Source organism: Pleuronectes platessa, chromosome 10 (genome assembly GCF_947347685.1).
Source record: "Pleuronectes platessa chromosome 10, fPlePla1.1, whole genome shotgun sequence".
In the NCBI taxonomy this organism is placed as follows: Eukaryota; Metazoa; Chordata; class Actinopteri; order Pleuronectiformes; family Pleuronectidae; genus Pleuronectes; species Pleuronectes platessa.
In genome coordinates this window covers 25,066,220-25,089,946 of record NC_070635.1, presented here as the reverse complement: position 1 = coordinate 25,089,946, position 23,727 = coordinate 25,066,220, and the positions used below count along the sequence as shown (strand labels likewise).

The window sequence follows — 23,727 nt, the reverse complement described above, 5'->3', positions numbered from 1 at the left end:
AGCTATACTTCTCCTTCTGACTTACTGAGAAAAGAGACTGACTTCTGAGGGCCCTGTGGTGCGTCTGAAGTCCTCTAAGCTCCTGACCTCCTCACATCCAGAGCTGCTTGGTGGATGAGACGCCTTTGGATTCTCTCGCTCTCTCTCTCCCTCTTTCTCTCTCTCTCGCTATCTCTCTCTTTCTCTCTCTTTACCCCTTTGTTTCAAAAGAAGACTGAAGCGGAGCATTGTGGAGGGTATTTAATGCCCCTCACTCTCCGTCTTTGTCTTTTGCTCTTTTATCGCCGGCCTATCTCTCACTCTCTCTTGCTGTCACCCATCTCACTAAATCAGGGTGACATGACCAGTCCTGGGTTGCCATGGTGACAGTCCCACTGGTACATCAGCAGTGGTGATGGTAGTGTTCAACGGGTCTATATGTGTGCATGTTCTCAGGGGTGTGAGTTGAATGGCCAAATGGCGATGGTGCGTGTGTTTAAGTGTGTTAATTTTGATGTGCAAGTGTGTGTGTGTGTGTGTGTGTGTGTGTGTGTGTGCAGGCGTGCTGCGTTGTGGCCTCCTGCAGATGTTCTCTGGCCACAGTACCTCCTGCCAGCTGCTCCACCCTCAGAGCACACACACACACACTCCTCTTAATTAAGAGCCCTTTGCCATGGTGGGCGACTCAACAGGGACAGGATGGCACACACACACACCACATACAAACACACAGACAGAGAAGCAGTGGTCAAGATAGTGGGTTTGTGTGTGTGTGTGTGTGTGTGTGTGTGTGTGTGTGTGTGTGTGTGTGTGTGTGTGTGTGTGTGTGTGTGTGTGTGAGGAGATGATCCTCTGGTGTTGATCTTGAAGCCCCGTGATCTAAACCGTAGTGGTGATGGTGGGTAAACAAGCAGCTAATCAGGCGTGTGTGTCTAATTCACTCTCTCCAACAGGCAGGGCTACTGACACCATCAGACTCTGTTTCTGTTCAGCGGGTGAAGGGAGGAGGAGGGGGGAAGCACAGAGGAAAGAGGAGGAAGGGTAAGAGAAGCAGTCGGGATTAGGTCGTTGATTGGGTGGAGAAGTGAGGAGTAGGTAAAGATGGAGGTAGAGGAGAAATGAACATTTTTAGATGGTTTAGATCAATATATATCCAATAGGGAGCAGGAATATGAGTGTAGGTAACAACACATGTGTTTTGATGATGTGCAGTTTTCTTCTGCATTGATGTTTGATAAGATTGCTGAATTTCAATTTGGTTTTCACAGTGGTGAATAGAAGAATCAGCTACATAAACACAGATCTTTAAACATAGAAGAGTCTTGGTCCAACTGATGGACTGTACAATGCTCCTGATGTAATGCATTCTGATTCCTTTAAGATTTCTCATCCACAATGTTAAAGGTCTTGAAAGAAGTACAAATCACATATCCTCTTTTAAATTTGAGTGTATGAGACCGATATCACCACGAAGTTTATAAGTGCAGCTCCCTTTTTTATTTCAATGACAACACTGTGATGACACTTGGCTGTCCAACACAAAGGGCACCAACAAGACAGTGCAGGGGCATGAAAAAGGGGTTTGGTTCGTCTAATTATAGTCTGCATACATGTCAGAGATACCCTACTTTGTAATGTGAACACAAAACCTTACATTTACCATAGCTGTGGCCTGAGAGAGAGATAAAATGTTTGACTTTGCCCTAACTTTCAAACATTTAAAAAATCTCAAATAAACCAGCCCCTGATAACCCTAAGCACCCTATCTTGATCCAATTTTATTTGTCTCACTCCTACCTGAAAACTTATTAGTGGTGATACATTTTTAGAGTGAAAACTGTGAGAGAATATTGATTTTAGAAAAACCGCTTTATCATCTTAGTTAAACATGTGTATGTTACCTTTAACACTCTATGTTTGGACAGGTCCACTTAAAGGAATAAGGTCACGTCTTATTCAATTATAACACACTTAATTTATTTTGCACTTAAAATAAGGTTATAAAGTGCTTTACAAAATACTATACATTGGAGTAATACAACACACAACGAAACAAGACAAAACGAAAATAAGACCGATAACATAAAAACAAATATATAAAAAGAAAGAAGAACATCCATTGAAACCAATTGAAAATCAGGGGATAACAGGGTTTTCTAATAACAATATGTTTTAAGCAATGATTTTCAAACAGGTGAAGTGCTGCTGAGTATAGCCTACTCTCCTCAGGCAAGGAGTGCAAGCGCTCAGGGCCCAATCCTGTTACCAGCCTTGATTTAGGTACTGCTGCCGTTGTTTGGAAGATCTTACACTAAGGTTTGGAGCATAGTGAGTCAGCAGCTCTGTCATAGAACTGCATTCACAGAGGGTTGTGTCTGTGAATATGCAGCATTATAGCCGTCAAATAAAAGACTGAAGTACAGACAACATGAGCTGGCTCTAAACACAAGTTAAACGATTTAATGCCCAAATGTTGAAAGACGCAGATCCATTTTCAAATTTAGCATCCGGTTTTAGCAGCTTTTCAATGGTCATGTTATATATGTATCATTGAGTTTATATCTAAAGTAATTGAGGCTTAAAGTAGAAAGTTAAATGTACACTGTTCTTAAATCGATATTCTACTTGTTCTCCCCCTCAATGATCTTCTATGTTATGCCCCCAGTCTCTCACTCTTCTCTAATGTTTGTCTTAGTCCCGACAAGATTTACTCTCTTATATAGTCCTGCTGCTCCTCATGTTTCTTATTATCTCTTTCTTTTCCTTTTTCCCTCTGGTTTCCATTTAACATAACCTACCCCTTTAATTTATCTGTTCTCTCTCTCTCTCTCTCTCTCTCTCTCTCTCTCTCTCTCTCTCTCTCTCTCTCTCTCTCTTCTCTCTCTCTCTCTCTCTCTCTCTCTCTGGGTCTCCCTCCCTCCCCCCTCCTCGGCACTGTCATCTCCTCTCCTCTTCCTCCTAACACACCCGGACATAACAGAACGCCACGGATAGTTAATAATTCTCTAATTTCCGCTCTTCACGGCGTGTAGAAGGTGTCGCAGATAACCTGATTTATCAGGCGGCTATTAGAATGTGAATCAGGGGTATAAGCAATGGACATTAACGTGCACATTGTTTAAACAACGCCACGGGACTAATGGGTTTCAAAATGAATTTGTCAACACTGTTCCCCGTGAATATAATTAGTCAAATGAGAGCAAAGCAGCGGAGGAGACCAGGGGAGGAGTTGGGAGGTAGTTTAGCAGGAAGATGTACGCAGACACTGCAGCAGCGAGCTGCGAGGAATTTAATAGATGGAGAAGAGTACACTGCGACTATGACATGTTGAGTGATGCTGATGGAGATGAATGGGATCACCAGTGAATGTGTCAAATACTGAGGGAAAAATCACCTCCTTTTCCCCTGAGGGGTCTTCATTTTATGAAAAATAAACAACCTATTAGACATGCTGAATAATGCCAACTGTACATCACTGGAGCCAAGCCATTAACTTCTACGTTGGTGCCAATGCTTACATTTTTTAAGCTTCAGTATAAATGGTTGTAAGTATAAAAAAAGGAAAGTAGTTTTCAGACCATTAATCTGTGGCACTTGCATGAAAAGAAATATAACACAGGAGCCCCTTAGAAAGTCGAAAGCTATATACAAACAAAAAACTAATTATGAGATTCGTTTTCATCAGGCAGATGCAGTATGAAAAATCAAGCAGAAAGCCGAGCCACCATGACCTAAACACATATTTTTTTCTGTAAAGCCAGCCTGACAAGGTCGGGGATCCACACTCAAAACAAACTAAAAACAAATGTCATTGTGTTTTAGTCAAAGCGAATATGCACCATACTCTGCTGCTTGAATGTTGAAAGTATCAAGCTCCGTAATCAATTCAAGATTTTATTTTGTAGATGTAATCTATTAGTGGGTTGTACCCAATGGCAGTATGATAGAATTAAAAAATGACACCCATAATCTGTTCAATAAACCAGAATTTAATTTAATAGAAAAAAGAAGCACTTCTACTTTTTGCATTTCTTGTTTTTGCTGTACTGAAAATCCTCTAAACCATGACCTTGAAACCTGCACACAGTATGCATGATGTCGGGTTCTATTGTTCTAAGGCTAAAGTCGTGATTCAGTATTTAGCTGCTCTGGTGCTAGACAGTGTTACAGATCACACTGCTTGACTTTGTTTTCTGCTGGCTGGACCTCAATGGATCTATGTGTGCATGTAAACGTGTGTGACACTGCTTAGATTTGCTCTGAGAAATAACAAGAAATCAAAAATCGTGAATACCTACTGATTTACAGAAAATGTTTTAACTTGCAGGTGAAATTTAGATAATACAGTTTTGAGTGTGCACTGAAAGCAACTCACTGCAGAAAAACAAAAGAGGTCTATCTAAACTGCAGATTTCCGTTGAAGGAAGTGTTTAAGTTCTGCGATAAACCTATGTCTCTCTCTATCACACGCACGCACACACACACGCACACACACACACACACACACACACACTTTCTCAGCCACCCCCAGCTTCAGCTGTGGGCCCATCACAGGGGGAGAGCAGGCCTCTGGGCAGACAGGGTAGCAGGGTGTGGTGAGGGGGGATGAGTGGAGGCAGCTTGAATACTAATGTCCCACTTTAAAAATCAACCTTTTCTCTATCCACGCATGCCTTCTGTTATTCTGTCTTACCATCATTTCCCTTCAGTCTCATCTCGTCTTAAAAAAAAAATTCTCACCTACCCATACTCCTAGAGCTGAACACAGCAGCACGTCACATGATACACACCGAGTTCTAGCCAAGCACCAATAGGAAGTGCCGCTCATAGATCAGGACAACGAAAAAACAAAAATAATTTTTCAGGAGTGGAAAGGCTGGAAATAGGACAGGGACATGAAGTGTCACAGGGCGGCACGTTGCACATCCGGACGCTGCTGGTTCGGGGGTTGTACCTAGAAGATAGCAGGGGTGGCTATTTTGACGTGTGCCGTTCGATGACAGTGTGTTATGGCCTCTAAAGTATTTTTCCCCTCTTCTTCCAGCTTGTCTTGTCTTCCTCTTCACTCCTATTCTGTCCTCCCTTCTTCGTCATCCCAGCCTGTCCATCACCCATGTTCCCACCCCCATCCTTCTACTCAACTTTCCACCCTCTATCACTCTTCTGTCTTCTCCCCATGATTCCTCACTTTTGAAACCCACACACACACACACATCCTTGACAAAGCCAGCTAATTACAGGCAAGTGTCCACTTCAGCCCTTCTTAAATACCGAGCTGATTAATGAGACGGAGGTGTAGGGCCAGGAAGTCTCACCCTCAGCGGGTGGTGAAACATACCCCTGTCTCTCTCCATTTCTCTATTACTCACACATACACACCTTCCTTTTCTTTTTCACACTTGCAAACACAAATTATCAGCCACGTGCAGCTTTGTTACAGAAATATTGGCATCGGTTTTTCATGGCTTACTGCATCCCAAATATATCACAGTCCTTCTAAACCTCTCAGTCTCTGAGGCAGCCTGTTGTCTTTTGCTCTTATTTTGTACAGTAACTCCTGCAGAGGAGAGCTAGGCTGCAAGAGCCAGCCGTGGGGGCCCCAGGTGTAGCGACGGCCTCCTCTGAAGTAATGTCGGTTCATTTTCTCAGAGGCGGCTCAGGCACGACTCACCGTCGGCTCGAAATGGCCTCCGACACGTCTCTGTGTCTGATTTGTGTGTGTGTTTGACCCTGAGGACCGGCGTGAATGCTGCAGGAGCAAGGAGATAGAGTGCATCTGCTGCTGCTTAATGCTGACACGCATGCAGAGCAGCGAACACACGCACACACACTCGCACACACACACAAAATCACAATCTAGACTGGGTCAGCCAGGTTCAAAGCATTTGTATTCATGGAAGGTTTTGCATTGGCTCCACCACCTACAGTGTTCCACCTAACTGTGGGACGTGGCTTTCTACTTTCACACTCAGAAGACCTTGGACTGTGTTGGAGTGTGTTTATGGCTGTATTTTTGGCAGTATGGTGCAACCTGAGTTAATACATCTGACTGACTGTATTTGTGCAAGTACTCAAGGGTGCAGTATTTTGACGCTCTAATTGACCTGTGTGACACAGCAGCTCTGAGCATACAGGCGCTAATGCTGTGCACGTGCCAGTTCCGATTCAAACAACCACCTCTTTTGTTTCAGAGCAACATGTACAAGTAAATTCATGTTCACATACATACATAACCAGACATCTTCAATATGTTGGCAGGGATAACCACAACCTATATCATACCCCTCAAATCAAAAGATTGTCGACCAACAACTTTATTTACTTTAAATAATGTAATTAAAAAAAATGTATCAGTACTTCACCCCTTCATTGAACTGAAACCTTCACTTATTCAAATGAACAGCGACACAGGCAACATTTATTTTCCGATATTTTTAGATCTCATCACAGCTTTTGACAATATTCAAACTATTTTGTTGCTAAACTGCTTAGGGCCTTTGGGGCCTACCCTGTCCCCCCGTAGGACGGTTACTTTAAAACAGTTCATCATTAATTAAATAAACCTGTAAGAGTAGTGTCACTGTTTGTAGAACACAATGCTGTGCTGGATGGGCTGCTTTAAAAAACAAAAAACAAAAAGTATAGAGTAAAGGCTATATCACATACCACTGCCCAGGAGTGAATGCCGTTGTGTCCATTCCTATCACAGACAAAAATGTTAGTTGCTTTTACTGTCATGTTTTACCAGTGGAAAAGAGGCTTAAGGGGAGGCTGTGGCTGAGGGGTAGAGTGGCGTCCTCCAACCTGAAGGTCGGCAGTTCGATCCCAAGTCTGACCAATTTGCATGTCGAAGTGTCCTTGGGCAAAATGCTGAACCCCGAATGGCCCCCCATAGAACAACAAAGTGCTGTGAATAGATGCACTGTATGAATGTGTGTGTTAATGGGTGAATGTAAAACTGTACTGTAAAGCGCTTTGAGTGGTCATCAAGACTAGAAAAGTGCTATATAAATACAAAGCCATTTACGATTTAAGAAGCTGCACATTGTCACTGATTGGTCGACTTATTTGAAACACCTGACCAAATCTGACCATGCTCACAAATGAACTTAAAAGCAACAGATTGTTTAGCTGCCTGTGATTTCATGTTTGCTCCTGCTTTGGCTTTGGTCTGCATTTGGCTGCCACTGAATATAAATGTGCCTGCCTTGAGTTTTACCACAGTCATTGCCAGTGCACCATCAGCCTTGATAGTGGTGGAAGGTATGTGAGTGACAACAGTAACAGAGTGTGAGGGGGGGTTATCGTTGCAGATTTTTATAATTCCAGTCGTCCGTTCTCCTCACTTTGTCTTCCTTTTCTTTTTACTGTTCCCAACTGAGCAGCTGGACACTTCTTCTGATTTTCCAAATGATGAATTTCAAGAACTAAAGATAGAAACCACTGTATAATTTTAGGAAGACATTTTACATTTTAAACTTAAATGACACATGCAAATCCGAATAATGTAATTATGTGGGATCATTGTGCAGCATCACTTCACTCATCATACACAAACATAAATCAGAGTACACAAAGTTGCTCAGAAAGCCTGCTTGGCCTTGTGTTCAGTATGGAAATCCAACTTGGCTCAGATTAGGAGGAAAGTTGGCCACAGATCTCTTCTCTCTTGTTCCCTTGAGAAGTTAGAAATCTATCAAACAACACAACTTTTTTGATTCTTTATGAGAAGAAAAACTCAGTGTCAACCGGTGCTACATTTTCTAGCTTTGTTCTCACACACCAGTTGCAGGTACAGCATATAACTCTATTCATATGTCTTTATTTGAAAGCTGCTTTAAAGCAGGGTGGAGATGTTTGCTGTTAGAGGCTCTGTGACCCAAACTCATTGAAGAGCCTGGCAGCAGTGCTGAGATATGTTCCCTTCTGAAGTTTTTGAAAGGGCCTCGTCCATCTAACCAATCAGATTAGATGGCAAGAATGTAAATGAAGGGCTGGGTGGAGCGTGAATGGTACATGGTAAATGGTTTTGTATTTATACAGCCTAACAGAGCAGGAAGGTGGAAGCATGGAAAGAGTGGGATGGTTTTATTTGGAGTCTTATGCACATTGTAGCCTTAACTCTGAACTGTAGCTCAGGGGAGCCTTTTAGATTCGTGGTTAATGTTTGCTTTTGGTCACTTTGCTTTGTGGCATTGCTTTCCAACAAACACAATTGGCTGTGTCCTTGGGTGTGATGTTAGCAAGGCTTTAATCTTAAAGCTAATTTCTTGCAGTTGAAACAATGCGACCGGTGAAACCATTGGTCATTAAAATTACTTTCTGACATGGACTGAACTCCGGGTTTAATCCTCTGAAATTACCTGGAGGGATTTTATTTGAAAACGCCAACGTAAAAACTCTGGATAATGTCAGAGTGAGCCTGAATGAGAATAAAGCAGGATATTCTGTGGATGATTCTTCAAGAGCAAGTAGGCATGTTGATAACGTCTTTTACACATAACGGACGCTAATCAGAAAAAAATTATAAACCAAGATTCAAAATGTGTCTCGATTAAAAAAAGTTGCTTTAAATGTATATGAGACCAGTGAAAAGTTGATGAGATTTGAGAGGTTTTGGTGATACAGACCAACGTCGGTGTCTATGAACTGTAAACAACAACATGTGATCTGCATGATGCGTCAGCCCTCGCCTGAACACTGTGTTGTTGGGAACATGTCTTCTGCATTCTCTCATCTGTGAAAGCCAAATTCAGGAGAAAGTCCGGAAACAATTGTCTGGAATTTTATTCTGGAGTTCATGTTCGAAAGTAGCTTTTTGTCTCGATCTTTTCATTAAGAAACAATGTGGCTGACAATGACAACAGTTTGGGGACTTGACTGGGTTAAAAATACACAGAGAAGCCCAGATTAGAAAAACATTTATTTGTAAAAATAAACAAGAGCAAAGAGAAATTGTCCACATGTGATGGCTGCAGAGACCTGCAGAAATCTGAAACCTTGTTGATTAGGGAGACGCGTGTTCAAAGTGGTGGGTGAGGAGAATATAAAGAATCAATGGTTATGTAGAGGACATAGCAGGTTGACCTGCCCTGCCATGGCACAGCATGGCATGGCATGTCAGGCTCCAATGAGGCTTCACCCAGTCAGGGATCCATCCCGCCTGAGCTCAACACAATCAGGCCTTAACAGTGAAACCGACTTCAGGTTACCATGACAACACGGAGGCACTGCCTGCATGGGACAAAGGCTGGCAGGTCCCGTGTGTGTGTGTGTGTGTGTGTGTGTGTGTGTGTGTGTGTGTGTGTGTGTGTGTGTATTTGTGTGTGTGTGTATGTGTGTGTGTGTGTGTGTGTGTGTGATTGAGAGAGAGAGTGAGTAGTGAATGAGTGATGTGAGGCAGAGCAGGAGCGGCCCTCCTGGGGCCCTCATTCGTTTGTCTCTCGCTGAGACCACAGGAGCCCTGATGCAGCAGGCAGAGATGGAGGAGGAGGAGGTGGTGGTTGGTGGGGTGAGGGCAGGGGGGGAGGATCGGGAGGGGGCAAAGGAAAGAGAGGCAAGTGATGTGGAAAGAGAGGATGATAAAAAGATGCAGGAAGAGGTGTAGAGTGACGGAAAGAATAAGAAATGGAAAGAGTGGCAGAATAAATGGAATGAAAATTTGGGGCCCAGATGTTATTCTGTGCCCATTTGTTCCTTCACTCATCCATCTTTCATGTGCGATGTCTCACACTGCAAAAATGCGAGATCTCGTCAAAACGAACTCAAAACTAGACTCCATTACATTTTGGCAAACTAATTACACCTATTAGTATGGCACTCAAATTTCAAAATTTTAATAACCTGTCCTCTACATTTTAAGTTCAAATGACATGAAAGGACCCTGCTATCAGAGAAACGGAATGAAATGAAACAGTGAGCATTTAGACATGTCTGAACAGGCACCGTTTTACTGCAACAAAAGTATAAAAATTGAGAAACTGATTTCTGGGTTAATCCTACACACACTTAAAATCAACCATGGAAAGCTCCGAGCCTATTTTGTGCAGAAACTTATTCAAGACTTTAATTATTTATTTTTCTCTGCTTGTATTATACAGCTAAAAGGGGGGTGGTGAAAGGATACCTTCTACAAGGCTAACTCCCATATCCCACCATGTGAAAATACTCTTCTTTCTGCACAACATTTCATGGAAATCGTGTATCAAGTATTGTTTTTGCGTAACCCTGCTCACTAACTAACAAACAAACAAATTCAAATGAAAACATAACTTCCTTGGCAGAGGTACTTACCCTAAAATTAAATCAAGTGTTGGACAGTTTTGAGCTTAATTTTACAGTTGTCCCACAGGTTGGGACTTCCTCACATGTTAATGTCACACGTTCACTGTAAACTTTGTCAAACCAACATTTGTTCTTTTTTAATATAAGATTGTACCTTCTACTTTTCATTCTTTTTTTTTCCAGGTGTTGATCACACAAATAAAGACCTGAAGAGAAACTTTGTAAGTAAACTTTAAATGTCTTTAGATTCGATTTTCGAAAAGTAACTCATCTTTACCCAAACATGCTATAGCTTGGCTGTAAAATATCATCATTCTAGTTATCTCAAGTGGATCTCAGAGATGGGGCAATGCAATTTATAATTCAGTTGTCCTTTCACAAGATTGTATTCAGTCACGAGTGCCACTTGACTTCAAAAACAAGTGGATTTTCAATGGAGAAAAATGTTTGTATTGACCTTCTCTTTAACTGCCCAACTTCTCCATTACATTAAAAACCTGGAACAATAAGTTTCATATAATTATGAAGCTTTTTTATTCTGTTAGGCTGTTGTTCCACTGGCCATCCATACAGCATATGTGGAGTGGCAGTGATGTTTGCTCCTGCCTTGTCATTTATAATCCTATCGGCTGCTTGAAGCACGCAGGCCAACTTGTACTTTGTCAGAGCAGATTGTCTGGCATGGATAAGCCTGGCTAGAGAGAGAGAGAGAGAGAGAGAGAGAGAGAGAGAGAGAGAGAGAGAGAGAGAGAGAGAGAGAGAGAGAGAGAGAGAGAGAGAGAGACATAATTGGTCTTGTTCAGTTTGGTGCCAAGACATCCTCCTGCTGTTATTCCTACACACCGAGTAACAAGTCATTCAAACATGCTCTCTTTTATGATGCACACACATAAACCACACGGGCACACGGAAGCAGGCATCTCCTCAGTGACAGTGATTGCAGTCAGTCACAAGAAATATGATGACAGACTACTGTAATTCAAGTGTCACGATCAATAGTTTTTCATTAGACTCTGTTGTGCCATTTGCATCTGGTTTTGAGAGTTGCGTGGTCTTACATAGAGCTTCATTCATTTTCTGTCTGGCTTTATAGGAGGCCCTCGCCAGTTTGGACGTGTGTGCCTCACACGGACCATCTCACGATCCCATGCCTGTCAGAGATGAGGAGAACAGGTAATTACTGTTGCCTGTCTTTCTGCTTCTTTCATCGGGAGATTTAATCAGTGGACCCATATATAGTTAGCATGTCCAATAAACTGAGGTGGTGTAGATGCATTTTTTAAATGTCATTTTATGGGTTCTTGTTCTCTAATGAATGAGCTGGCAACACAAAAAAAAAAAATTCTGCTAACCAGAGACATCATAAGACAGACAAACAGCCTAAATAATCCTGAATAATGAAAATGACTAATGTTTGAGTCCTATGCCACAACAGAAAACAATTAGTTAATGTCGCCACAGTAACTAAAGGTGAGCCTACCAAGATATTAGCATAAGATACAATGTTGTGTTGTGGCAAAAACATAAACATAAACAGTTGCATACATCATGCGTCACGCTTAGCTAGGTTAAATGTTTTATGTTTTCAGTGCTGCGTACAAACAGGCAATCAGCAGTAGAATGGTGTTTTGGGTTTAAGTTTGGGCAGCAAGGTGCTGAGTTGCCTGTTCAAATTCCTGCTTAACCTTGTGTCTGCGTGGGTTTTCTATGGGTACTCCAACTTCCTTCCACAGTAAAAACACATGCAGATAAGGCTCAGTATAGGAAATTCTCTAAATGGCCGTAGGTGTGAATGTGAGTGTGAATATTCTCTCCGTGTTGGCCCTGCCATTCGCTGGCGGCCTGTCCTGTCGCCCAATGTCACCTGATTGGCTCAAGCTCCCCCCACGAACTTCTAAGGATAACCTGTGTAGTTAATGGATGGATAGATGTGTTTGAGTATGTGTTCATGTTTTTTGATGTGTTAGTTCTTACCGGCTCTAAATTTGGGATGTAGTGTGTGTCTCATCTGTCTCAGTATGTGGCTAACCTCTTATTCCCTCTCTGTTTTAGTCACGGCACCCGGTGTGCAGGGGAGGTTGCCATGGAGGCCAACAACTCCTACTGCGGTGTGGGTATTGCCTTCAATGCCAGGATTGGAGGTGAGGCAAACAACACAGCCTAATAGAGACAGTGTGCGGCATGCTTTACAGAAAAATCTTTGTAGAGCTAACTAATCCCTTCTTCTAGTCTAGACAGCATTTATGATAATAAACTCAAAAAATCCATTGAATAAATTTGTTACATGTGTTGATTCTGTTCAGTGTGCAACTCTGAACAGTCGTTGATGGTTTTGTCTGTGGGGGAATAATACAGCAGAGACTAAGTATTCAAGGGTTGTAGTGGCAGGCGAAGGGAAATATTTCTTTACATTTAAATTTGTATGTCATTCATAAACACAAACAGATATTGTGCTTTGTCTATGTATATATAGTAGCTCTGCTAATCTTTGTCTGGCTATGACATACTACATAGTGACTGGCTGCGATCAAGCTGCTCTGACCTTATTTGGAGTGATTGAACTACATACCCAAGATTTTCTGTTTTGAAATCCAATATTTGTATAGGATGCACTACAAGTGCCAGAAAGGACAGAATAATGAGGATCACGTTATGTTTGAGGAGGAGACTTCTCCGAAGTTCTCGGATCTGAACTCATCAAAATCCATTTCTTTCAGTGGTGTAATCAGCATGAAGCACGGACTATAGGAATATGAAACTCTGGGTTGAACCCTGACATTTAAAATCTGCTCTGTGAACTTTCACCCTTGACCTCCCCTCATTTGTCAGTAGCCTATGGTAGCCTCTTGCAGTATTGACCAAAAGAGAAGAAAGAAAAAACATATTGTGAGGCAAGACCACAAATCTCTCTCCACAGTTAGTCTTAATTTCACCTTGCTGAGTCTATTTTATCGTTACTCATAAACAGATTCTGGCACACAGGTGATGAAAGGGCAAGACCCAAATGAAAGATGCATGTTGAACCACTGGCTGCAGTTGAGACCTGCTCTCGCTGTCTGACAATGAGCAATGACTGAGTTCTTACCTCGGTTGCTGCTTTCGCTTTGAAAATGTACTGAACATTTTCAGTCTGTAGCAAGTAACCTCATTTGAAGGGTTGTTTTTTAATGTAAACATATATATGAGTAGAGAGAAGGCAAATGAAGTCCAGTGAAACAGCTCAATGTATTGCAAACATGTTTAATAAGTAATTTGAAGAGAGTTGACATGTAACTCTGTAATTTACAACTCTCTGTTTCTTCTGGGATCAGTTGACTTAGAGTGATCTTTTAAGAAAGCCTCAACCAGTGTTTTTTATCAGAATCAGACAAAGAGAGCATATAATCATAGCATATAATGCATGATTCAAGTTAATAGGCTAACTTATGTTATATTAGTGTTCTTTACTTATGTCTCACGATCCAGTTGACTCCACTCATGTAATGTCAGTAATGGTAAATGGCTTTGTATTTATATAGCGCTTTTCTAGTCTTGATGACCACTCAAAGCGCTTTACAGTACAATTTTACATTCACCCATTCACACACACATTCATACAGTGCATCTATTCACAGCACTTTGTTATTCTATAGGGGCCCATTCAGGGTTCAGCATTTTGCCCAAGGACACTTCAGCATGCAGATGGGTTAGACTGGGGATCGAACTGCCGACCTTCAGGTTGGAGGACGACCACTCTACCCCTCAGCCACAGCTGCCCCTAGTAATGCACTTTATTTGCCTGTAACAGGTGTTGGTATCGTTGTATGTAAGTGCTCGATGGACAGAGCCTCCCAGCAAGCTCTGACAATGTTGCAGACACACAAGTTTATTTGTGTTTAAAGACATTATACATGTTACGTGGCACACGCCAGTAGTACTTTATTTTCTTTATGGATGGTACAGTTGCTCTTGTAAAGGATGCACTTTGGTACCATGTGTGTTTTCACGGCTCTAGCCAAGCCGTAGGACCAGAGGTCCAACCCAGGACCTGTACGGATTCGGATTCACATTTTAAACAGTCAGTTAGATTCAGGTCGGGTCTTGCTCTTGTACCCCAGGTCCCAGCACTGTTTAAGATCATGTGTAATAAATGACTAGTGAAGACCTGCATAGCCAAGTTATCTTCAATACTGCAGCAACACTGCAAAGCTAAATGTAAACAAGTCGTGTTGTCATCCATCACTTGACAATAAATAGATTTTTAATCCAAAATCACAAGTGGATTAAGTTAACCATGCAGCTATTTCATTGAGAAAGAATAACAAAACCTGGAGCTATTGTACAAACTTTCTTGGAGGATAGATTATATGTGAGGTACAGGGGTTCAGGTTTTCGGGTAAGGGCACCAACTCCTGGACCCGTGAACAACAGATTAGCTTTATGGAAAATCCAACATGGTTTCTACCAATATAATCGGGCAACTCTCGCAAAACCAATCCCTTTACTTGAGTTTTGCCTTTGTGAAATTCTAGTCTGAATATGTCCAGATTTTTTGGGACTGAGTAATCACAACTATCCTGTTAACTCTGACTGATTTGTTAATCTCACATTTCAAGTTGGAATACATAGATACGAATAATAATAATGATAATAATAATTTAGGACTATTCTTTAATTATTTTAAGGTGGATTAACTTGTCAAATTTTAAGGTGTAACATCACTGAAGTGCTGCCCCTCTCTAGGCCATCATTTTAATCTACACAAGTTGTAGACTATACATTGTGAAGTAAACCATTCTTCCACCAACGTTTTTTTTTGCATTCTGCATAGTGAGATGTTATGTTGGCTGCCATTCATAACTTTGATAGAATAAACCAGAATGATGCCCTCTAAGGTGCCAGAGGTGAATAAAGAAAACACTTGCCTCAGCCCGCTCTCCCTGTAGTTACTCTTTCATCTGCTGATGTCAACATTCAACATTGCATCCTATGTAGGCCTATACAGTATGTCTACATGAAAATAATGCCATGTGATTGATAAGTTTGCTTTAAGCCTATACATATAGTGTGTATGTCTTGTATCATGTTCTACTGTTTAAAATTATAAAGAGTGAGAGGGAGAAAAATAATGTTTGGTAGAGGGGCCCCCAATCAAATTTTGAATAGGGCCTCTAAAGTTTAGGGCCAGCTCTGCTTACAAAAAAACTGCTGAGATTAATTTGAACATTTAAATGTTCACAACATCAATTGAGCAAACGCTGCTATGACAAATTAAATAACAACGTCTTCATGTCTGTGTCCTGTGCAGCACAACACACTTCTTCAGAATTGTTATGTGGAGTGTAGCTTCTTTCCTCTATGTGACCTTTTTTTCCCGGTACGTCCAGGTATCCGCATTTTGGACTGCTCTGTCACTGATGCCATGGAGGCCACAGCTCTGACCTTCAACATCCAATTCATCGACATCTACGTCTGCAGTTGGGGCCCGCGGGACGACGGGGCCACGCTGGACGGGCCGCACAGACTGACAGCGAAAGCCCTCCAGCTAGGAACTCACAAGGCACAGCTTTCATCTCTAAGTTCACACTGGTGTCTGTCTGACGCAAAGCAGATACTCACGCTGTCTGCAGAGCTGAGACTGGACAAACATTGAATTATGAAGCCAAATTTAGATGCAAATTCTTCACTTTTCTTTAAACCTTATAAACAAATGTCTAAGCAAAGTGGCCTGTTATTATGTTAGACATAAATCAGGAACTGTGCCCTGGGACTGAGTCTTTTTTTTTTTTAATGTTTTCAGTTTCCAATGAACAGGAACAAAGATGATTATTTCTCTCGATAGCAGCTTTTTTCTCTTTGTTTACAAAACATAAGATCCCAGAAGTCTTAATGATGCAGACAATCATGAGAAAAAAAAGTTAAGACACTCTTTCTTTAGGTGAAATATTATAAATTTATTCTCTGAGCATGAAGGCAGACAAACAGACCAAAGACTTCTGGGATCTTTTTTTTGTTCTCCCTTTATTTATTACTCTTTTCCAAGTAGTTGGGAAGTTGAACTACAACGTACACACACTTTGTTTCTTGAATCAATTAACAAGAAACGCCCCTCCCTTGGACATTTTTAGTCTGGTGGCACATTGCTTACTTTCTTTGTAAATGAATACAGTGCACAAGTTGTAGCAGCCGCATGACTTGTACATCATCCGTGACTGATTAGTACTTTGTTCGCAGAAAATGACTTCAGACAATATTATAGCGACAACAACTTTGACAATGTCGGAAGATGAGCATTGGGCACATATCCACCGGAGGATTGTGGGTAACTGAGTCCTTATAAAAGGTTTCTTAATACTTGTTCACTTAAAAGCTTTCAAACTTACCCTGGCTATATTCATATTAAAAATGCTTGTAAGTGAATATGGATTTTACAATATTTCATTAGCTGTAAGCATTGAGCCTGGCTACTGTGGTTTCTGAGTTCCTTTGAAATATTTGCTGGGCTCAGGAAAAGAGGATGTATTCATCCAAAAAGTCCTGTCTGTGTCTAAACTTTAGTTAGTTCTACTTTGCAACACTTTTGAAATTGAATGAAGCTCCTTTGGGTGTTTTGAATTTCAAATTTCTTGCTTCTTAAAACCGATGTGAATATTGAGCTGTCGCTTAAGTTTTTACTTAGTTTTGGATTTGTTTGTTTCGCTTGATGCTTGTGAGCTTGTGAATTGAGAAGATGCTTTATGGCATTTAAACTGTGTTGCAGCCGTATGCTGTGAGAAATTGCAGATTTCGTTAAATTGCTGAAATGTTTTTTTGTATCCTCAAACCACAAAGTTTGTTTTGGTCGCTTGCCCAGTAATTCCTTCTTCAAATGCTGGTTAATGTCTTAATCATTTTGAACATCAAACAAAGGTTTGTCTTCCCCTTCTCACATGCATTCACATGCAAAATGCATGTGAATGCATTTTGTTGGATATTATGATAATATATGACATGCTCTGCTTACTAGATGGAAAAAGTCTTGATGAAATCCACTTGTTCTTTCCCTTTGACGTCCCTCTCTTTGTGTTTTCAGGGCCGAGGTGGGAAGGGCAGCATCTTTGTGTGGGCGGCAGGTAATGGTGGTAAGCATCATGACCACTGCGGCGCAGACGGTTATGTTAACTCCATCTACAACATTGCCATCGGCGCTGTCACTCAAGCAGGGAAGCCCGCCTACTTCGGTGAGCCCTGCCCCGGGGTGATGGCTGTCACTCTGACAGGGGCCGGCGTGGGAGGACCACTAACTCTGGTTAGTTTGTGTAGATCTGAGAACACATCTAATAACAAGGTTTATCTTTATGAGTGCATATATATATTTGAGTGTGTGAGTCCTGTTAGAGCCTGTTAAAGAGCAGCGACCTGTGTGATATTTATATAGGGCTGCCAAATGACCTAGCTCACACACACACACACACACACATACGTGCATACGTGCATGAATATTACAAATGCCCACATAATTACACAACACTCACATATTCATTAAAGTGATACCGAATTCACATCTGCCCAGTATTAGCTTATGTATGTTTTATGAATTAACATTGCACACATTCAAACTGCAGTATATAACACAGTATTATGCACACATGTTCCTTAAGCACAGTCACAAAGCTCCAACTGAACACACATACTCTCTCTCTCACACACACACACACACACACACACACACACACACACACACACACACACACACACACTCACACACTCTTGCAGAAGCAAATGAGTGTTAATTGGAGGTAAAGCATGGCTGTAGTGGCGGCGATAGTTGGAGGAAGAAGCTGAGGTGTTGATGGCGGAAGTAACAGTGAAAAGCCAGAAGAAGCAAATGTAGTGGCAGCTCTGGGGCTGGAGAAAGTCCAATCTTATCAGTGTGATATTACTTTTCTTTGCTGTACTGTCTCTTCCACCTAACATCAGCAGGTGGTCAAACTAGACACAAGTTATTTACTTTTAATTATCCCAAACACTGGTGCTAACACAGTAGCTCCTACAGTGTCAGAAGCCTCTGACTGGATTAACCCCTCAGAGGAAACCGTTTTAAGAAACCATAGCGTAGAACTGCTTTTTTACTCTGTATACTGATACTTCTACTTGTAACATATTTTGTTGGTGGTTTCCCCAGATCACTGTGACCACCGTTGGTGATGGCTGCGTCACACACTTTGTCGGAACATCCAGTGCTGCTCCGATGGCTGCAGGAATTCTGGCCCTTGTCTTAGAAGTAAAGTGAGTGTCCACGTGACCAGCCGCACCACAGATACTACAGGATAGCAATAAATGTGATTCATTGTTGATTGCTGTTGGGGCTTAAAATGTTGCTCAAGGGCACTTAGCCTTGTGGTGATGATTGTGCCAATAGCTGGAACTCAAACTGCACTGGATGAATGGCTACAGATATTCTCATTCAAGGTGAACAGTCAATTTCTTAGTCCTAATAACATAATGCTTCTTTGAATTTTCCTTTTTTTTCCCGAACACTCTGGTTTATAACCAAATACCAGAAAAGATTACTGATGTACAAAATACTCTGTATACTTTGTTTTAAGGCCAAAAAAGCAAATGTTGCCATCCTAACATTAAATTATGATTCTGAATATCATTAACTGTATATATGGATGGATTTCAAACCTGCTCCCCAAATGTGAAGTCAAATCATTTTGTATTGCCATGTGATAGCAGGTTGCAGTATAGGCGATAAATCCTGCCTCATCCATGTTAGCAGATGGGACATAGACCAAACTAAAAAGTCAAAGTAAATAAATAAATGTATTTGTTTTTCTCAAAGATGGTTTCTGTCATTTTACGTAGTTTTTTAGAGTGCTAATTTGTCCATTTTAGCTTAAATTCTGGATAGTGGGGACAAATAGTGATGCAATCTACATTTCATAAGGTTACAGCTAACAGTCTACAATAGTATGCATACTAAAAATGTCAATATGAAAAAAAATACCTGAACGCAAGGCGGGGTCTTCAAACAGCTAACAGCCCAAAAGTCAACGTTGTAAGTCTGTGGAGATTCTCAGTCATCTCATACTGAACAATACCTGGGACCCCCAGTCAGTTTGAACTGAAGAAGCCTCTTGGATGAGAGGTAAACCATCTTCAAAAAACTCAACCAAGTCCAGTTGATTTTTTATTTAGCACTTGGATCAATGTAAAATTGTTTTATGTAAAAAATTACACAGTTATAGAATGAATAGAATGACATTCTCTCCAAATCGTCAAATAAGTTACGGAAGGAGTTGACTCCCTGTATCTATGAGCATTTTCTTACCTTGTGTCTCCTCCCCATTTTCCCTTCTCTGTTTTTAACTCTTCCTTCAATGTAAATCATTTTCCCTACCCCTTCTTTCCCTCTGTGTCTGTCTAAATCTGCAGATATATCACATTTACTCTTTTTTTCCTTCCTCTCCCTCCTTTGTCTCGCTTGCCACTTCCTACCATTTCCCAAGCCCCCTTTTTTCTCCAGCCCTCTTAACTCGCCAGCTGTCGGTGTGGCCTCAGGCCTGGTGTTTTGTGGTGGTATCAGCGACGTCTACGCCTCCTTCATGTTATGGATGGTACTAGAGGCTGGCTTTACTGCTCCAGCTGTCGTGCCACGGCGTCTCAGTCTCAGTTGCTCGGCTGTAAAATGGAGCGCGGGTCCCCTGGGCAAGGCGACTCCCAGGACATTACTGTTAAAGGCTTTGTCGTGACCCGCTGCTACTGACTTAACTATATATCACCTCTCTCGCTCAGATCGGCAGCATTCTGGTCACGTCTCTCTGTCTGTATATCTTTCTCGGTCTCTCTCTCTCTCTTTGTCTGTTTCACACACTTGTTCATTCTGTGTCTGACTCTTTTTCCCCACATTTCACACAAACACGAACACTCATATATTTTACCACAGAGCAAACCTAGAGGTGTTTTCGCTCTGATCCCCATTCATCAGAAACAATCTGCCTCATCCAGAGCATTCACCAGCACTAAAGCATTTGTTTATACAGACATGAAGATACGTTTGATTCTTATTGTAATAATTACATGCCAAGCACGTCTCTTAGAATTACACTTTAATCAGTAATTCTAAAACAACATTTAAACTGGTATACAATAAAATCAAATTTAACCAATGGTTTTCAACCTGGGGTATGTGACATCCCAGAGTGGTCCAGGAATAAGTTGAGGAATCGTCAAATTTTGAAAAATATAATTCAACAACTAAAAATGTGTTTAGAATTTTAGTATGATGACAATGATGATGAATGCTGTGAACATTGCACCGCTAATCACATGACAACATGCCCACTATTAGCATTCTGAGATTAGCTCAAAGCCTTTTAGACTTGAGACTCTGTCTTTACAATGAGAATCTCAGCAGGATTTAGTGATATGATGAAGAACAGCCTTAATATAGGGATCATGGGGAAAGTGAGTTGAGAACATGCAACAAAGGTCTGTGGCTGGAATTGAATCAGGGATAAAATGGTATGTGTCTTACCCACTAGGCTACCAGGCTTCCCTTTTTCATCTCCAGTGTAATGAAAGGTTTTCTGCTGGCAGCGGGGTAAATTACAACATACAATGTTGATCAAAAATAGCAGAGGGCCTAAATGGGTGCACAGCAGGTGCATGTCCAGATTATCAGAATGGCCTCCAGTGTGTTACTGCCCTAACAGTGTCAGGGTGTCACTGTCTGTCTGTCTCTGACAATCTTGGCCTGTCTGTCTCCCTGTGTTTCCATCTGACTTCTTCCATCCGCCGTGACGGCTGTCCAACAAACCATCAGGGCAAATCAATTCCTCACTCATTCAGTTTGACAGTCTTTCTATCTCAGAATGTTTGTTCACTTGATCACAATGTCAACCCCTCTGTCACTTTATCTCTGTTTCTCTCATCCCCCAGCATGTCTGTCTATTATCTAGAAAGGAGCTGAACATTTGATTTTATTCTGCAGTATTCTCTCTGATTTGTACCTTTCTGTTAATTCTAAGTCTGTTTGGTCTATCCGCGAAGATGGATTGTCTCCTCCATCACCCCAGACACTCTTTTAACCTGTTGGTCAGTTGAGACATTTAATGATTTAGTGAGACATAAAATGTATTCACCTCAAGTGCTCAATGCTAACTGTGAATAAAAATGGGACACTTACATTATTCAACAACTCATCTTTGTAAATACAGGTTGTTAATGGACTTTACTGTATGGCCCTTTGTTCTTAAACTATACAGAAGATAATGCACTTAACAGTGGTTACCTCTGCCAAGAAGGCTACGTTTTCATTGCTGCTGGTTTGTCTGTCTGCAGAATTATGCAAAACCTGAATCGAAAATTGTTGGAAGGGGGGAGTATGGGTCAAAGAAGAACACATTAACATTTGGAGTGTGATAAGGGAGGCTTTTCATTTTCTTTAACGTTGAGAGATACGATACATTTCTTACATTTTCATGAATTTCTGAAGAAACAACGCTGAGAGAAAAAATCGTAATATTTAGAGGACTGAGGTATGCGCTCGACTGAGTTCCAATTTAATTTACAAGCAACCTTTCGAGTTGATGAAGTTATCATTTGTTGTTTAAGTTCTCATTCAGTGGATATGTCATCCCTGATGATGCTTGTTTAGGATTTTTGTCCAAAGCTTTTTTCTTACATCTGCACAGCCAGCCAGTCACAATGAGGAGTGTCTTCTACGCATGGCTCCTCTTTGTCATCCTGAGATATATTTGTTCTTAATTCTATTATACTTTGCGCTTGTCAGGTGTCAGAAACTTCATCGACACACCCACTCGCCCCTCAGCCAGAGCACCGGGGGGGGGGGGGGGGGGCTGTTCCCAGGTGTGAGTTGTTGGGCCATCAAGTTGATTAAGGTTATTATGTTACAATGCTAACTGCAGCTAGGAAGTAATTCTGAGATTAACACCACTTCCATTTCTGCACTCTGCTGTGTGTGTCAATCCAGTTTACATTGGAACTAAAGACTAAGGCCACTGTGTATCAAAATAATGTGGCTGCTTCCAACCTGCAGCCACAGTCACTCAGAGCTTTCTCTGTCTAAATACTTTAATGCTCACTGTCATACAGTGTTGCACATTTTTATAGTTTTTCCAATTAATTATCTGACAGAAGAACTTACAATTTGGTTACTGTGTAGCATTTCTAAATGTCATAAGATATTTGGGACAATGTTAATATTACACATCAACACCATCTACGCTTTTCAATACTGAAAAACTGCATACAAACTAGTCACACAAGTGCAATGCATTAAGGCAGTGTACAAACTCACCTTAACTTAATATAGTATTTCAGCATACCAACTATTGCATTTTGTAGGTGTGTGAGGATTTACACTCAAACACACAAATGGTCGAAGTTCACACATATGCACATTCAACATATACATATCCATATCTACATATATATAAATAGATTTAGCTCTCAAAGCTAAACCATAAAGTCAGAGACAAACATGCTCCCGCTGGCACACACAGACATATTAACAATCAAACAGAGACACAAGATGCAAACTGTCCACGGCCTCACCGTCATGCAAACACACACTAGTCTGTGTGACCGTGTGTGTGTGTGTGCATGCATGTGCATGCTTGTGTGAGCGCATGCATGTGTGAGTGTGTGTGCGTGCGTGTGTGAGCGCATGTGTGCACTCATTAGGTGCAGAAATCAGGGCTATGCTGGTGGAGTGTATTTAAAGGCGATTGCAGGCATGCAGTTATTGGACTTGGCCTAATTGATAAACCCATTAGTTACACTTGTTCAGATAACATGGAAGGAATCACAGTCTGCTCACAGTCGCTCCAAATGGGTTCACTTAGGCTTAGAGTGCAGCACATTAAGAGAAGATTACAGAGCGATGTGCGGCGTCTAACCAGTCCAAGCCTCGCTACTGTGAGATTAATAGAGACAAACTAAGGACAGAGATGACGGGAACATTTGGACTCTAAAGCTGCACAGGGAGGGTGGGGAAGCTCTCTATGTGTGTAGTTGTACCACAGTAGGTGTTGTCTATGTGTCTATGAGTGTGTCCATGCTTTCCTGTGTGTGCTCATCGACACATGTTATTGGACATAAGGCAGTGGGTGATTGGCCTTCTCATGTGTATGTAATTTGCGTATGTCTCTGCCCTTCAAACAATGCTGCGATGTGGCTTGGCAGAAGATCTTAATGGGAAGTGTCCAAGCAGAAGATACGCTAGGATGAGACAGTGAGGTTTAAAGTGCTGCTGTTCTTGTACCAACACATTATACCCCACTGACTAATTAGCTCCACTGTTATTGATATCTCCTTTAGTTTCTGTTAACAAAAAGAAAAGAAGAGGAAAATTGAACAAGCTGAGCATCAGTAAAAAAACTGAATGAAAGTATGACGCATATAAGACATTTTTTGTTAATGAAACTGATGATAGTTCATTTCTTGGCTGCTCATGTGTTAAATTGGACCTTTTCA

General features: G+C 41.3%; 1 protein-coding gene across 1 annotated transcript in view; it reads left to right on the top strand.

The window, feature by feature from the left end:
- Positions 1–23,727, top strand: part of LOC128450082 (furin-like protease kpc-1) — a 161,698-nt gene that overhangs the window by 80,259 nt on the left and 57,712 nt on the right. Inside the window, exons 7-12 of the mRNA XM_053433529.1 lie at positions 10,447–10,484; positions 11,357–11,436; positions 12,316–12,404; positions 15,630–15,802; positions 17,315–17,530; positions 18,407–18,510. Coding sequence (XP_053289504.1) covers positions 10,447–10,484; positions 11,357–11,436; positions 12,316–12,404; positions 15,630–15,802; positions 17,315–17,530; positions 18,407–18,510 — 700 coding nt within the window. The remainder of the gene's footprint in view (positions 1–10,446; positions 10,485–11,356; positions 11,437–12,315; positions 12,405–15,629; positions 15,803–17,314; positions 17,531–18,406; positions 18,511–23,727) is intronic.